Genomic DNA, 17,400 nt, shown 5'->3' with positions numbered 1-17,400 from the left:
TATTCATTACCGGTACTATTCCATTTTGAGAACCGTAAAAAATCGCCAAACTATTGTTGATGCCAGTGCTGCCAAAAATAATTGCGGCAACCTTAACGCAAGAAGGAGTATAATAGTAAATAACTGTCTAAGATTATTGTTTTAATTTAGATAAAAACTTAATTTCATATAATATTTTTTTATTATTATAATTTATATAAAAAGGATAAACATAACTGAATGGAAGCATAAGAGTAAATAACTAATCCAGATCTTTAAAATTTATATAAAAATCTGATGTGTACACCACATGACTTCCTTCTACAGAATATTCAATTATACGCATTTTTCTTGCATTTCATTTAAACTTATTGGATTGAATTAAATCTACTTCGCCGACAGCGCATAAACCACAATAGAATAAATGCATTCTTTAAAATTCACTCTAGTATTTGTTTACCATAGCGACACTCTGGCGCTAGATTCACTTAACAGTATTATATTTCGTTCATATTATAACTCATAATAGACAAAATTTATATCATTTAAAGAATAAAATTATCTAATCGTTGTCACATGTTCTCTTCAAATACTATAATAAAGCTAGAATGATGTATAAAAGAAATTAAGCAAACAAAACAAAAAAGAAACAGTTTTTCACAGACGATTGAGTATTTCTCATTCAATTAATTCAGTTCTCACTTCGCGAGAAGGCAAAAATACATAAAAACTCAAAATATCTATATTAAAAATTACGAAGTAAATCTTAAACACATATTTCCTCGAAAAAATTCCAGAAAGTATTAAGCATGATTTAATTGGCAATAATAAATGAAGGTTGGTTGGTTGGTAACGGAGGACGGGGACGCCTGATGTCTAACAGAGGTAAACAGGCATGTGTCCCGCGCCCTCCACTAACCAGGAACAACTCCCTGGGGCCTCAAGAGGCCGCCTCGGGAGCTTTTTAGGATGTTAACAAGATCATTTACATGGCCATACAAGGGCAGATTGCATTCGTTTTACCGTTTTGACATTTGTTGTTGCAATTTGCTATGGTAATTTTGCACATTCACAATAAAATTCTAATAAAATACAAATTAAATATACAGATACAAAAATACAGTTACAAAATAATAGGATCAAAATACACGCTCATAGGGAAAAAAAAAAATAAATAAATAAATAAATAAAAATAAAAAAAATAGTATTATGCATATACAGAAGAGGAAATGTTAAATACATTTGATTGTGCATTATTTGAAAGGTGTCTGTAATAGGGACTTATGTAAATTTTAGGAGTAGTCTTATGTGTCTGAGAATGTGGAACTGCATGCTGACTTAGTTAGTGTATCATGTCTGGAGAGTTTTGGTTAATGAGGAGAGCACAAATCTTGGCCCATTCTCTTGAGCTTGTTAACAACTTTGCAAATTGTATTTACTGCCGGTTTGTGCTTTATAAGGAAGCGGTGATAAGCTTCACTATTGTTGATAGGAAGAGGGAGGTGATTTCCTGCTGTCAGATGGCATTCAAAAACATAGTGGTCTGGGGAGCCTTCCGCTCCGCAGGCGCATATGTCCGTGGTTGTTATGCCATGTCTATTGAAGTAGGTCGGGAATGGGCCGTGTCCCGTAATATAAGCCGTAAGAGGAGCTATTGCAATGTTGCGTTCAGTGCTGACTTTCGGGAGATAGCTGTATGTACGTCTTCCAGTTGTGCAGTGCGTCCAGTCTTCCTGCCAAAGATTTAGGCCTTGACCCCGTAATAAATGAAGGCGTTATCTTTGTTGTTGCGAAGCTAAAATTCTCTAGATTGGCAACAAATCCACTAGTCTGCTGTTTCAAATGTAAACAATCAATGGCCGCGGTAAAAAAAAAAAAAAAAAAAAAAAGGCTTCACGGCACTTAAACAACTTTAAAATTGTTGATAATTCTAAAAATATTGCACACAGATTTACTAAAGGCATAAAATCCTTAACCGGAAGATAAAAACAACATAATTCAATCATTTTTAAAGCAAAAAATGTACAATTTACAAACGTATACGAGTAAAACTGAGATCACTGAACCGGGTAACAGATCGGATATATATATAAATATATTTATATATGTTTGGATGCTGCCGGATTGCAACCAAAATACGAGGTGCACATCTACATGTTATAGCAGTCCTATATACAAAATTTCAACGTTCTGAGGCTACTCGTTTTTGAGTTATGCGAGATACGTACATACGTTCATACAGACGCCACGAAAAATCCTCTTCAGAATTAATTTAAAACAGTTTTATAATTTTTTTGGAGGAAACGAGTCTTTTATCCTGTCCTTACGTACAGGCGTCAACCAAAAACATCGTTAAATTGCATTCGATAGCGGTCAAAATGGATATTTTCGTTGAAATATGCTGCCTGAAACTTTTCGCGATTACAATACTTCCTTTTTACTTCGCACAAGGAAGTAAAAAAAAAGGCTAAACATAACTGAGTGGCTACCGAGTTATCGCTAAAGCATTGTTTCATCTCGTTGGTTGTTCAAACATAATTTTCTATAATGAATGATGCCTTTTTTTAAAAAAAAAAAATTCTATTGCAGACTTTTCGTCACTGGGCAATTCTCAAATCCACAGCGTTATCAAAAAATCTGATGTGTACACCACATGACTTTTTTGTACGGAATATTAAATTATATGCATTTTTTCTTGCATTTCATTTAAACTCATTGGATTGAATTAAATCTACTTCGCCGACAGCGCATAAACCACAATAGAATAAATGCATTCTTTAAAATTCACTCTAGTATTTGTTTACCATAGCGATACTCTGGCGCTAGATTCACTTAACAGTATTATATTTCGCTCATATTATAACTCATAATGCACAAAATGTATATCATTTAAAGAATTATCTAATCGTTGTCACATGTTCTATTCAAGTACTATAATAAAGCTAGAACGATGTATAAACGAAATTAAGCAAACAAAACAAAAAAGAAACAGTTTTTCACAGACGATTGAGTATTTCTCATTCAATTAATTCAGTTCTCACTTCGCGAGAAGGCAAAAATACATAAAAACTCAAAATATCTATATTAAAAATTACGAAGAAATCTTAAACACTTATTTCCTCGAAAAAATTCCAGAAAGAATTAAGCATAATTTAATTGGCAATAATAAATGAAGGCGTTATCTTTGTTGTTGCGAAGCTAAGTTTCTCTAGATTGGCAACAAATCCACTAGTCTGCTGTTTCAAATGTAAACTATCATTGGCCGCCATAAAAAAAAAAGGTGCCTGAAACTTTTCGCGATTACAATACTTCCTTTTTACTTCGTACAAGGAAGTAAAAGGGATTAAAAAATTAAACTAGTATTCCAATGGCCTCCTTAGAAATATAGAACTATCTAAACTCAGGCAATTTGAAATCAGAGTGTACGCGAGATTTGGCGCACTGTGACATGGGCGCGTTTGCTAGATTTGGCGCTTTTACGCATACATTTTCACTGCAATTTTTTTACGGTCCTCAAAACGGAATAGTACCTAGCATAAGTAAGAAGTTTTATGCTCACATGATATACAATATTTTTTATGGTAACCGATACTTTGTTGTCATTTTATTTAAAAAAATAATGCGTTTTATTATGCATAAATTCCGTGTTTTAAATATTAATTATGGCTTCTAAATATTAAAAATCAAATTAATTTTGCGTTTTAATTTGAAGTAAAAATTTTATTGTTAATGATATTTTATATAATTTTATGTTGTGGATGACGTAATCAGTGACATCACCTTGCTTTAAAAGTAATTGGTTTTTAATATCTATAAATTTAATCTAATGTTTTAAACATTATTTATGACTGTTTAATATTAAAATACAATTCAATTTTGCATTTTTTAAATTATTTTATTATGTATGATTATTTAAACAATTTTAATTCTATGCGTGATGTAATCAGCTCCCTGATTGGTTACAGAATATTTATGCATTAACGAGCTATAATCAGCTCCTTGATTGGTTACTGAATGTTTGTGCATTACCGCGCCATTTTAAAATTTTATTATTCATGTCTTCGAATTCCTTGGATTTCAAAGCGAATGGACATGTCCGTTTCGAAGATGAATGTTGTTATTGGTAAGTACCAAGAACGGAATCAAAAAATTGTCCTTTGAGACCTTATTTTGGACAACCTGGCTTTCCTAATCAAAGATTTATTTATAAATTGTTACAAGGGTCAGAGGAAATTTATTTTAAATTTTTGGAGGAAACCTTGCTAATTGCTTCTTCAACGAAGTGCGAGAAATGTGGATCACAGATAAAATCGTTAAAAGAGCCGATTCTGAGGACGGCCGTATATGGTATTAGGGTTCACGGTGGAAGAAATAACCGCTGTAACGGTAAAAGAAGTATTAGACATTCCTCCTTTTTTTATCGGCAGTAAACTTCTAATTGCTGTCATTTTAGCTCTAGTATACGAAGCGTTCTTATTTACTTATTTTAAAGTATTTGAATTTAATATTTTAATTCTTTTAAACGTTGGTATGGTGTTTTTAATTCGATATTCAGTTTAAGTAATATTTTAATCCAATTAAACGTTGGCGCAATGTTTTTATAACGGTGTTTTTATTCTATTTCATTGCTATATGAAAGTAATAATTTAAACCTACTGTAGTATTTTATACTAGTAGTAAATGTATTTATTTACATTTGCCTGCCATCTTAAAAAACAACGTTTTCAACAAAAAAATTAATCTATTATTTTTAACAATATTTATTCCTTTTTTTAAAGTTTCGAATACTTTGCTATGGGCAAGATACGTTAAAATAACGTTTTTCAAGATGGCTGAGGATTGTTAAAACCGCGCCAACAATTGCGGCAAAGTAAATCGCTAGTGCAACCGTCTACCAAAGTGGCACCTTTTTTTTTTTTTGTTTTTTTTTTGTTTTTTAAGCAAACATGAAGTATTAAAAATAACAGAATACAAAGAGTAGGATTTAAAAACATATGACATAACATTTTCAGAACACTCACTAAATGGCATATGATTTTTACTTCCTTGTACGAAGTAAAAAGGAAGTATTGTAATCGCGAAAAGTTTCAGGCAGCATATTTCAACGAAAATATCATTTTGACCGCTATCCAACAAAATTTCACGATGTTTTTGCGTGATATCTGTACGTAAGGACAGAATAAAAAACTCTTTTCCTCCAAAAAAATCATAAAACTGCTTTAAAATGAATTCTGAAGAGAATTTTTCGTGGCGTCTGTACGAACGTATGTACGTACGTACGTATCTCGCATTCGCATAACTCAAAAACGAGTAGCCTCAGAACGTTGAAATTTTGTATATAGGACTGCTATAACATGTAGATGTGCACCTCGTATTTTGGTTGCAATCGGCCGCACCAAACGTATATAAATATATTTAAATATCTATATCCACTCTGTTACCCGGCTCAGTGATCTCAGTTTCTTTACTCTTATATGTTTGTAAATTGTACATTTTTTGCTTTAAAAATATTTGAATTATGTTGTTTTTATCTTCCGGTTAAGGTCTTTATGCCTTTAGTAAATCTGTATGCAATATTTTTAGAATTATCAACAATTTTAAAGTTGTTTAAGTGCCGCTAAGCCTAATAATGTTTTTGATGGCGGCCATTGCTTGTTTACATTTGAAACAGCAGAATAGTGGATTTGTTGCCAATCTAGAGAAACTTAGCTTCGCAGCAACAAAGATAACGCCTTCATTTATTATTGCCAATTAAATCATGCTTAATCCTTTCTGGAATGTTTTCGAGGAAATAAGTGTTTAAGATTTACTTCGTAATTTTTAATATAGATATTTTGAGTTTTTATGTATTTTTGCCTTCTCGCGAAGTGAAAACCGAATTAATTGAATGAGAAATAATCAATCGTCTGTGAAAAACTGTTTCTTTTTTGTTTTGTTTGCTTAATTTCTCTTATACATCATTCTAGCTTTATTTGAATAGAATATGTATTTGAATAGAACATGTTGCAACGATTAGATAATTCTATTCTTTAAATGATATAAATTTTGTGCATTATGAGTTATAATATGAACGAAATATAATACTGTTAAGTGAATCTAGCGCCAGAGTGTCGCTATGGTAAACAAATACTAGAGTGAATTTTAAAGAATGCATTTATTCTATTGTGGTTTATGCGCTGTCGGCGAAGTAGATTTAATTCAATCCAATAAGTTTAAATGAAATGCAAGAAAAAATGCGCATAATTTAATATTCCGTACAAGGAAGTCATGTGGTGTACACGTCAGATTGTTTAATTAGTGTTAATTTAAGACGAAGATGCCTAGAATTTTATCACTTTTTCTATTACTTAAAAAATACTAGTCTAATATAGAATTAAGGTAAATTATTAAGTGCTTTCTTGTTCAATTTATTTGTTAATTATAATTTTGTCTTGAAAAATGATTTTGCACTGATTCGCTTTAAATGTCATCTGTTGTAAATGCAGTGTTTCACTTTTCATATGAGTGTGTTTCCATTTGGCAGAATATGTAATACCGGGTTTTTAACGGAAGTTTTTCGCCACCGCAAATATTATCTGTGCAAACAGTTCCCGTTGGCCTGTTTAATCTTATTTTGTCAAACGATCTTTGGGATTTGTAAAAAAGAGACTTGCTTTAGAGCGCTGTATTGTGAAATTTGTAAAAAAAAAATATCGTTATCATTAAGTACAAGGTGTCTGAAATGAAACTATCACGCTACCAGATTAGAACCATCATTTACTTTCAGTTCCGTTGCAAAAAGGCAATGCTTAGAATTAGTACAGAATGTCACCAAATCATGTATACAACTTTAGGTACTAATGTTGTATCATATGACAGTGTGAAGTTTTGGTATCGAAAGTTCAAAAACAAGCATTGACATTTAAGAAGCAGAGCGCTCTGCCTGGTCTACTGATGCGTCACCATCGAGATAGATAAGGCCTGCGCTCTGAAACGAAACTGGCTTGTGACGTCACGGTTAAGAGACCCTCAGCAAACTTTTTGTTGGCTTTTATAAGTTGTAATTTTTTATCCATTATGTTTTAAGAATTGAATTTATGTTTACTTTTGACATCTGAAGCATCATCTCTTGTAATAATTACTAACACTAGTAATATAAAAATTGTCAGCAAAATTTATGATTATTTATTTTAATTGGAAACTAATTTTATATGAAATAACTGTCCTAAGGGGTTAAAAGCATAACACTTATTTCATTACATAATATGTAGAATATCAAATGCAGAGTAAATTTGATTCTTGACAGAGTTCTGTGTTCCTAAATTTAAATATCAATGTTTTTGGCAAATCGTTAAATATCATTTTATCATGATGAAACTTAAATGCATATGTTTAGCTAATATAGATTCTGTTCACTTTTATAAATGTTATTATCATGCAATCAGTTTGCTTAAAATTTGTTATGCAATATAAATCTTTCTGAGAATGATAGAAAAGTTTCTAAAGTAATGTATGTAAGATTCATATTAAGGTAATTAAATTGCGAAACTGCAAAATGAAATTTTTAAAAATGTACAGTTATTGAAGAAGCAGTAGTAATTGAATTCATATGTAGACATACTTGTTTTCATTGTATTCAATTCAATGCAATTTTAAAAACAATTTTTTAATTATCTTTTAAATTACAATCTTTAATTTGAGTACGTGGCACCACCAAAAGCTATGTAAGTTAAGTTAAAAAAATTGCTTACAGAAAAGTTTTGAACATGATGTTAGGATTTATATTTTCTTTTCATGTGGATATTAACAGAAAAAATATTTTCAGAACAGAGCTAACGCTTATAGTTAAATAGGTATGATGCAAATATTTGCAAGAAATTTCAGTTTCTAAAAGTTTTTTAAGTATTTCGTATATTTTTAAAATATTTTCAAAAAAATTGTGTATAACTTTATTTAAAAAACTTTTTTCCTGTCTTATTTGGAATTTTAATATTGATAGTCTTCAGAGCTATGTAATAAACATTATCTCAATTTAACTACAGATTCTGTCGAATAATTATGTAGCATTAAGAGGAAAACATTAACTGTAATACAGATTAACATACAATATGTAAGTAAGAAATAATTTTAAGACTAGACTATTTAGTAATTTATTACATTCAGAAAAATTTTCTGACTGATATAAGGCATTTAAATGTTAGTCTAAATATTAAGTAGTCTCTTGCATTCGTTTGATGTTTTATAATCCTGCTACATTAATATGATAGATATAAAAAATATGCAATAATTATAGAATGAGAGATAACATGTGTTCCCACTGGCAAACATTTTGTTAAAGTAGTGGGTGAAACAAAAAAAAATTTGATGCGGTGATGAGAATCAACGAGAGACACAAAGACAGTGCAGAAAAATCAAAGTAAAAATTTTAGCTACTTGAATTTTAAAACCAATTTTTCTTCAAAGAAATGATTTGCTTTTAAAAGCACGACACCATTCTCAAATAATTTTGTTTTGAAAATAAATACCAACTAAAGAAAATGAAAATATTTCATATTTGTATAAGCTTTGTAAAACATTATATTGCCGCTTGTAATTTTGTTTTACACTGATTTTATAGTACGAGATACCAATTTCATAGAATAGGTTTAGAAAAACGGGTGTTTAGCAAGGAAGCTAAACTGCGCGAAGACCGGTCCCCTAGCAGTGACGTAGTAACTCAGCGCGCAGGCCTTATCTATCTCGATGGTGACGACTGATGTCGATGAGGCCCGCCTGCGAGAACTTGTAAAAGAAGTTCAGTATGCAACTACTCGAGAGCTTGCCAAAAGAGATAGACCTTAGTGCCATGCCAATTAATCGCGCTATGCATCGCATAAAATTAACGTACAAGTTCAATCGCTGGGTGTCCCATGAGCTGACTCAAGCAGATAAGGACAGACTAAATCGGGCCTGCATTAATCCGCTCGAATATCAACGCAAGGGCAAAATTCGGGACCGGATCGTCACTTGTGATAAAAAGTGGATTTACTTCAACAACACAGACCGAAAAGAAGGTTGGTCTACGGCGGAGGAGCCGGTCGGTAAGGTCGCCAAGCGCAATTTGACTAACAAAAAGATCATGCTTTGTATGTGTTGGATTGCCTTGGTATTATCCACAAAGAGTATGTGAAAAAAGGTAGAGCCTCGACAGTAAAGTGTGTATCGAGACGCTAGTCCGATGCTGATGCTGCTGTCTAGGAAAAACGTCGAACTGAGTTCCGGTATGAAATGGTAATGTTCCATCAAGATAATGCAAGACCACATGTGTCTGCATTCGTTTTGCACCGGCTGAACTCTGTACGGTCTCGAATTGGATCTTTTGCTTCTTTTCTCACCTGCAGCTACATCTTTTTTTTTTTTTTCTTCCAATGGCAGATTGTGAACAATTACAAATGTAACCTAATCCATTAATCTATACAAGGCCGTATGTGGTGGTCTCTTTATTATGTAGGCACCTAATAGGCGGTCCACCATCGCCTTTCCTATGAAGGGACGGACAGTTACAACCATGCCTTCACCGGGATTCGAACCCAGGCCCTTCGGCATCGCAGTCAGTTTCCCTGACCACTATACCGACTGTGCGGCTGCAGCTACATCTTGCTGGTGCTATATTGCATTCTGCACAGGATGTCCAAAATAAGGTTGATCTGTTTTTGGACTCGCGGCCACTAAGTTTCTGGGCTGAAGGCTTTGAAAACTGCCAGAACGTTGGCAGAAAACCGTAGATTTGGGTGCTGATTACTACCTGCAGTAAATGTACCTCTCTCATGTATTTCCTTCCCCCCTCGAACTTTATTAAGGCATTTTTTGGAGGAAATCTTTCGTTACAACGAGATGTATTTGTCTTTCAAATATAAGCTGTCTGCTACTGATTAAAATAAATTGACTAAACTATTTAAAAAGAACGGATGCAGTTCTTAAGAATAATTTTTCAACTTTTTAATCTGACTGATTTCAATAAAAATGCATTTAATTCATGATACAAGTATTAAATATTTTTATAAATCATGCTATATATATTAATTGAAAAAGAAAATGTAAAGCTAACTGGTAATACTTTTCAAATATGCAGAAGGTATAAAACACTCCCATGCTAGTCTAAATGTATATTCATTTAGAATCTTGTAAAATCTTTCACTATTCCACATGAGCCATCTCAACTGAAAGACATATTAAACTTAAAAGAGCATTTTTGGGGAAGGGCGATAATTAAAAAATGAACTCCTCCAGTTTTTTCTTCATTTTGTTTTATAACAAAGAAGCGATATTAAAGAATGCAAAACATTTATTATCCTCGCATTGTGAATTAAAGATTTTCTTTCAAATACTCAATATTAAAATTTAATCTAGAATTTAGCATCATAAACAGCTTGGATTTTGACATCATACATTTTATTAGGTTAAACATATATTGCAATAAAATGGAAAGCTCGATATTATTATTATTTTAAAAGTAACTCACCTGAATGCATCAAATCCAGCATCTGTACTACATTTTGCAACGATGTCATGTTTTATAAAGTTATCAATGTTTCATTTTTTAAATTTTATATATTTATTCTTTAATAGGGAAACATTTTTTCCGTACAAAATCTCGTACATGTGGATACCGACTATTGGATTCTTGTTCACCTTCTGCTTTAGTTATGCAGCAAGTCTTGTTATAGGTAATAATACTGTTATGATTTTTGTATTTATTTAGCTATTTTTAGTAAAATTTGTAATTAAAATTATTTATATTCCCCTGCAGTGCAGCACGAGACTTATTTGAAGAGAAAGATACGACGGAAAAATTAAAATACAGGTGCGCGCGCATTCAACATTTTAATAAATAAATATCTCGTAATTGCACTCTTTTGCTATCCAGATAAACCGAAAAAATACCAGAATGTTCTCGTGATGATTAAAAAGCTTATAAAAGCGGAAGGAAAACATCTCAATTCAGTTGTTTAGAAATATGTTGTTGTTTACTGTAGCGAATTCGCGGTGAGATCGGATTAGCTTTCTCTACGTTTCTCAGTGTTTTGAATTGACTTCTATTCAACGTTTTAGTAGTTTAAAATATAACTACTGTGAAATATTGCGATATTGCACTAATATCTCTGAGGAAATTTCAGCAATTTTGTTTTTATTTGTTCTGATAAGAATAAATTTTATTCACTTTTCATCGGACTTGTGCATTCAATTTATTACGAACCCATACGCACGCTACAATACGTGTTTAATATAGTTAAACAGTCCCGGATCTAGGGGGTCTGTGCCCCGGGCGGCAAATTCAAGCGTGGCTCTGGATCGTATTTGGAATGTTGTAAAATTTTGGTACAACATTAGTAGTTTTAAACCCAGGTTTAAAACCTCTTTTAAGAATATTTATAATTAATTACTCGGAAACCTTTTAATGGAACAAACAGTTAAAAGTAAGCTAAGTACAGCCGAATCATGGAGGTAGGAAGTAAGAAGGAGTCGCCCTAAACAAGTTTCTCCGTACCCTGCTCTGAAGCACAGGCGATCCCTACGTGGTGATCAAAACATTGGGTCATTTACCATTGAGTTCTATGGGATTTGACGCGTTCGGGTGTAAATATTTTGTAATTAGGTCGCAAATATACATATAAATGTATATATTTTCTTTTTCTACAACACTTCAGAGTTTTAAGTATGTGAAAACAACATACTTTTAAACAACATGTCATTCTGAACTGAATTAAATGCTATACTTTTCACAGGACAGTTTTCTCAGAATGGTTTAATTTGAATGAAATATTTTCACAAGTTTTCGTTAATTACATTAGAAAAAAAAAAAAATAAGGTAATTCGATTTTATTCGGTTAAGGTACAAAAATTAAGATCAAAGTTTATTGTATTATTAATATTAAAATTATGCATTATTTCTTTTCTCCTAAAATACTTTCTTAAATATGACATGATTTTTTGGCTTCTTTTAAATCGAAAAATGTAAGTCAATTTATAATTAATGCTCTATTCGGTTCATTTTAAATTAGAGAATTATTAGGAATTAGCGAAATACTTTAAATAAGTATTTCGCTAATTCCTAATAATTAAATAGGTATTAAATAGCATTTGACTTTCTCTGAACATTTCTGAAAGGGAATAAAATAAGTTTTTTTTTTTTTTAAAGTATTATTTAAAACTTGTAACTGAGTTATTATAAAATCTAAAGGGAATAATTCTTTTAATTATACTTATCAGATTTTTTTTTTTTTTTTTTTTTTTTTTTTTTTTACCCTTCATTTCAACAATACATATTCCAAAACTCTTTATTACGTTCTTAAGTGCGCATCTTATAGCATTTGCTTTACAATACCTTTTAACAGATTGCTTTCCAATACGAACAATTCTTGCTTAAATAGTTTTATAACGTATTTGTCAACAGGATTTCAATTTATGTTTACAATTCAATATTAAGGTTATTATATATTTAGATAACATTTATAATCATTATAAATTAGATACATTTAATCATTAGATTTCTTCACAGTACTTTCACAGTTGTTTATAAGTGAATAAATTCTTCATTTCAAATACATTTATAAATAATTTAATGAATATTTAAGTATTTTGTCAAAGGCAGATACATGCTTTTTGCAAGCACATGCATAAATACCCATACATATTTCCTATTTATCATTTCCGGCATGTGCAAATCTTTAATTTCTGTGCATTCACTATATTTTTCGTGTAAAGTAATTTACATTAATTTAGCATACACCCGAAAGTTTTACATAAAAATATATATGAATATAATTTGAATGAAAATTATAAGTATTATTTTTATTACCCACTCAAAGGTCAGTTTTTCTTCAAAATTCCTCCACGATGGCATCTCTCTCTTTAGGCAGATAGCCCTTGCATGCGTTACTCTATTTAATAAAAACTTAATCTGATCTATGTGCCTAATTACAAATATTTTAACATACATAATTTTATATTTACATTTAGCCATCAAGTTTCAAACTTTTCAAATCTTCTAGAAAATAAATTTTGGCAGATCTCTTTTAGCAATTTTCTTAAAATCTACATTTTTGTAGTGCAACAGCTTAGAATTTTATAAAACAAATTCATAATCAAAATCGCTGTTGTTAGTTATCGAAAAATAACCAAGATGTGATTTTTGCGTAAATGTCAGTAAACTATACAAATTGCTATTATCCATCACACTATGAATGTTTCTTTCATGCGAGAGTGTCCCTTTTTCGATTTCTATGGAACTGTAGTGTGTCGAAATACTATCAGAATCTTGTCAAGCGAGCTTCTGAATGTAAACAAAGAACACCCCGTCTGGTGACCCAAGCTTCAAAGCAGTGCTTCACTTCTAGCGCGGAATGGCCCCTCCTCCCTTTCCTACCTCCATGAGCCGAATACGACTCTAAAGATAAGATCAAAGAGAGGACAATAGAGGGACTCCAGGCGTCACTGAAAACGTCAGACGACCCTGCCCTTCTCCCAAACCCAACATGTAACTTTATTGCAAAGGTACTCCGTAAACTCCTTGGTCTTTTGTCCCTGTAAATGACGTCTGAGTCTCTCTGTTGTCCTCTCTCTAGGCGGGGATATTCAAACGAGAAACAGAACGATAGCATAGAGGGTCTTGTTTTCATATCGACACCTCTTTCGAAATAAATGGGGAAGCATTGTAAATAGTTACTCTTTTCTAACACCCAATATAAATTAGCCTTGAACTAATGAAATAATTCAAATTAATGTACGTCGAGAATATCCAACAGAAATTAAGTAAGGTGTTTTGGTTTTTTGCAGCTAGTCGACAACATAGGTTTTAAAAATGAATTTATTATTCTTATAATTTTTAAAGTTTTTTTTTTTTGGGGGGGGGGTTCTGTTTTCTCATTTTCTTTTAACATGCCTGCTTCCAGTATTCCTCACCATATTAAGCGAGACGTAACCATTTAGTTGGCGTACGCGTCCGCGACGCGACCGTAAGACTGCTGAGTGTAATTACATCGATTTTTAGCTTTTCTTATTAAGGTAAGTTTTCTTATTAAGGTAGACCAAGGAGTTTACGGAGTACCTTTGCAATAAAATTACATGTTGTATATTATTTAGGGTAAAAGAAATCATGAGAGCGTCTAGAAAGAACTCTCAGGGGCAGAATATAGAAAAAGAGCAAAAGATAGAACCGAACAGAGAAAACAAATTGCAGCTAAAATGAAAAAAAGGCTTCACAGAAAAGACGAACCGTCAGACCCTGCAGCAATTTCCGATGGTGCCGAGATTCTAAAAGATATTGATATTTCTTGCAATTTGAATGACCAAGATGAAGAATCTTCATGTATCATCCTCAGACTACATTTCAGCAACTGAGAGAGCAACCTTCTTCATCGACCTCAAACGAACATCTAGAGGACATAAAATTAGGAGATAAAGTATTTTCTCATTTAGGTGCGTGTGGGTAGCAGAAAGAAGACTTAAAAACTTTTAATTTGTCGGACCCAGGTAATTGGCCAATTACAGAAAAAAATTAATGATCAGCAAAGATCTTTCTTAAGCAGTCAAGCTGTATTATTAGCCGAAAATCATCCAGAAAACGTAGACCTTAGGTCCACTGAACGTGGTGGAAGACATCTGATATCTTCATCGTGGCACAGAACATTAACAAATAATGAAAAGATTAACAGATCTTGGCTTATATATTTTAAACTTAAAAATGCAATTTTTTTTACACCCTGTGAGATTTACCAGAAACACTGCCGCTACATCAGCATTGTGTACTACAGGATTAATTAACTGAAAAAAAGCTTCAGAAAGGTTAATTGAGCACGAAGCATCTGAAATCCACAGAGAGTGCATGATTCGACATTCGAAGTGGAAAATTCGACTACAACAAATGAAACAGTGTCAAGGCATCGATCATGACATTAAGCGACTAATTCACACAACGAAAGAAAAATGGAGAGAGACCCTACAGGTGGTTATGGATACTGTATTGTATCTTTCAACAAACTGTCTTTCTTTCCGTGGGTGTGATGAAACCCCTAGCAGTCTGTTTACAAAGTGTCCTCTGCCTAGTCAAGGCAATTTATTGAATTTAATGACTATGCTATCCAAACGTAACTCACTTCTTAAGTACCAGTTAGAACACCTAAAAAGGGGACAAGTATCATATTTAACAAAGATAATTCAAAATGAAATTATTGATATTGTTGCGTGCGTACGGGTTCGTTATGAAATGAATGCGCAAGTCCGATGAAAAATGAACAAAAATTTATTATTATCACAACAAAAATGCTTAAATTTTCTCAAATTATCTTGCAGTATTACAATATCTCACAGTAGTTATCTTTTAACTACTCAAATGTCCAATAGAACGTAATTCAAAACAGCTAAAGAACGCTAATCCGCGAATTCGCTACAATCAACAACAGTAGTTTTCTAAACAACAACAAACTAAACAACTACTACAAACTGAGATGTTTTTCTCCTTTTATAAGATTTTAAAATCACGCGCTAGAATTTTCCAGCACTTTCTCGAAATCAAAAAGAGATATTTATTTATTTAATGCACGCGCTCTTGTATTTTTAATTTTTTTCCGGCTTAGCTTTCTTTTAATATTCGTCAGGCGCTGCACTGCGCGAGAAATAAAACCATTTAATTTATAATTGAACTAACATTAGCTTTTTAAATACCAAATTCGTAACACTGCCCCCTTCCCAAGGACTGCACGTCCCGGGCAGTACAATCCCTGGACAGGAAGCTAAACTTACAACTGTGGCATAAATGCAACTGAGGCATAAACATTACATTACAATATCAAACAATATAAACAATAAATGCAATAACTAACTTAAACAAATCAAATGCTATCAAATACTAAATACAAAACAAATACTAAATACAAATCAAATACTAAATACAAATCAAATACTGAATGCAAATCAAATACTAAATACAAATCAAATACACATTTATAAACAAAAAGGACCATGGTCTGATACTATTTACAATTATTTACATTACGTAATATGGCCATAGTAATGAGCTAACCTGTCATAATGAACGACTTTAGGTTTAGAGTTCGAAGACTTACGAATCCGAACCACGACGTCATTCAGCCTGTTTAGGACTGTATACGGGCCATCCCAAGGTGACTGTAATTTCGGACAAAGTCCTTTCCGTCGAGTCGGATTCCACAACCACACCTTGTCTCCTTCGTGGAACTGATGTTCAGTAGCTCTTGTGTCGTAGCGGGTCTTCATCTTCTCCGTCGCCAAGTTGACTCGCTCTCGTGCAAAGTTGTGCATCACTTCAAACCGGGCCTGGAGATCTTGAATATATTCCTCAGACGATGAAGGAGCATCTGGAGGGCGGCCAAACAATAGATCACAAGGCAGACGAAGGTCACGACCGAATAGCATCTGTGATGGAGAATAGCCGGTAGTCTCGTGGACAGCACTGCGGTAAGCCAGTAAAAACAGCGATAATTTCTTGTCCCAGTCCTGCTGGTTTCTGGAAACCACTAATGAGAGGTTATTAAGGATGGTTCGATTGAACCTCTCTACCATGCCGTCCGACTGGGGATGTAACGGCGTCGTTTGGGTCTTGTCAATGCCGAGTAGTTTGCATAGTTCTTTGATTACTACCGAGGTAAAATTCTTTCCCTGATCGGAATGTAACTGAAGAGGCACTCCGAACCTGGAAATCCAGTGCTGTATCATTACCTCAGCTACTGTGACAGCCTCTTGATCAGGAATAGGATAAGCTTCAGGCCACTTGGTGAAGTAATCAACGACAACGAGTATGTATTTGTTGCCATCAGCAGTTCGTGGCAGAGGTCCCAGGATGTCAAAGGCGATTCGTTCAAAAGGCGCCCCTACGTTGTAGCGTTGCAGCTTGCCTCGGCTGCGTCTCTTAGGTCCTTTCCTACCTGCACAGGCATCGCAAGATCGGCACCACTTTTGCACGTCATCCTTTGTTTTATTCCAGTAAAAGCGCTCACGAACTCTCTGTAAGGTCTTCATTATTCCAAAGTGACCTCCCGTAGGGCTGTTATGTAGTTCTTTAAGGACATCAGGAATGCGGGATCTTGGAAGTATCAGCTGCCATCGGAACGTCTTCCCATCATCCGATTCGAATTTCCGGTATAAGACGCCGTTTCGAATGTGAAGTGAATCCCAGAGTGCCCAATATTGTTTGGTTGTAGGACTACAGATAGAAATGTCCTGCCAGGTAGGTTTTCTGTTTGACGACTCCATTAGATCAATTATGGGTTTAATGTCGCGGTCTTCCAGCTGGTCTTTCCTGACTTCATCATCACTCCACGGTTTTCGATCAGCAGATGTTGATGTTGTAATTTGTCTTGCGACCGGAGTCAGCAGCTCGTATTTCGCTTCCACCCTGGAACAATATCGACAGTTTTCTTGGCAAGG

The 17,400-nt window shown here is 33.3% G+C and overlaps 1 protein-coding gene across 2 annotated transcripts in view; it reads left to right on the top strand.

Moving 5' to 3' along the window:
- LOC118194422 (sodium-coupled monocarboxylate transporter 1-like) overlaps positions 1 to 17,400 on the top strand; it is a 56,660-nt gene that overhangs the window by 30,641 nt on the left and 8,619 nt on the right. The window contains exon 10 of one of the 2 annotated variants that reach the window (XM_085810348.1): positions 10,567 to 10,664. The exons of the other annotated variant lie outside the window; for it this stretch is intronic. Coding sequence (XP_085666474.1) covers positions 10,567 to 10,664 — 98 coding nt within the window. The remainder of the gene's footprint in view (positions 1 to 10,566; positions 10,665 to 17,400) is intronic. 2 annotated transcript variants of the gene reach the window in all.

The sequence above is a fragment of the Stegodyphus dumicola genome, chromosome 2, assembly GCF_044657685.1.
Source record: "Stegodyphus dumicola isolate Sdum_Otavi_A_Nest chromosome 2, ASM4465768v1".
In the NCBI taxonomy this organism is placed as follows: domain Eukaryota; kingdom Metazoa; phylum Arthropoda; class Arachnida; order Araneae; family Eresidae; genus Stegodyphus; species Stegodyphus dumicola.
Note: the sequence above shows the minus strand (reverse complement) of the source record. Positions and strands in the feature narration are given on the sequence as shown.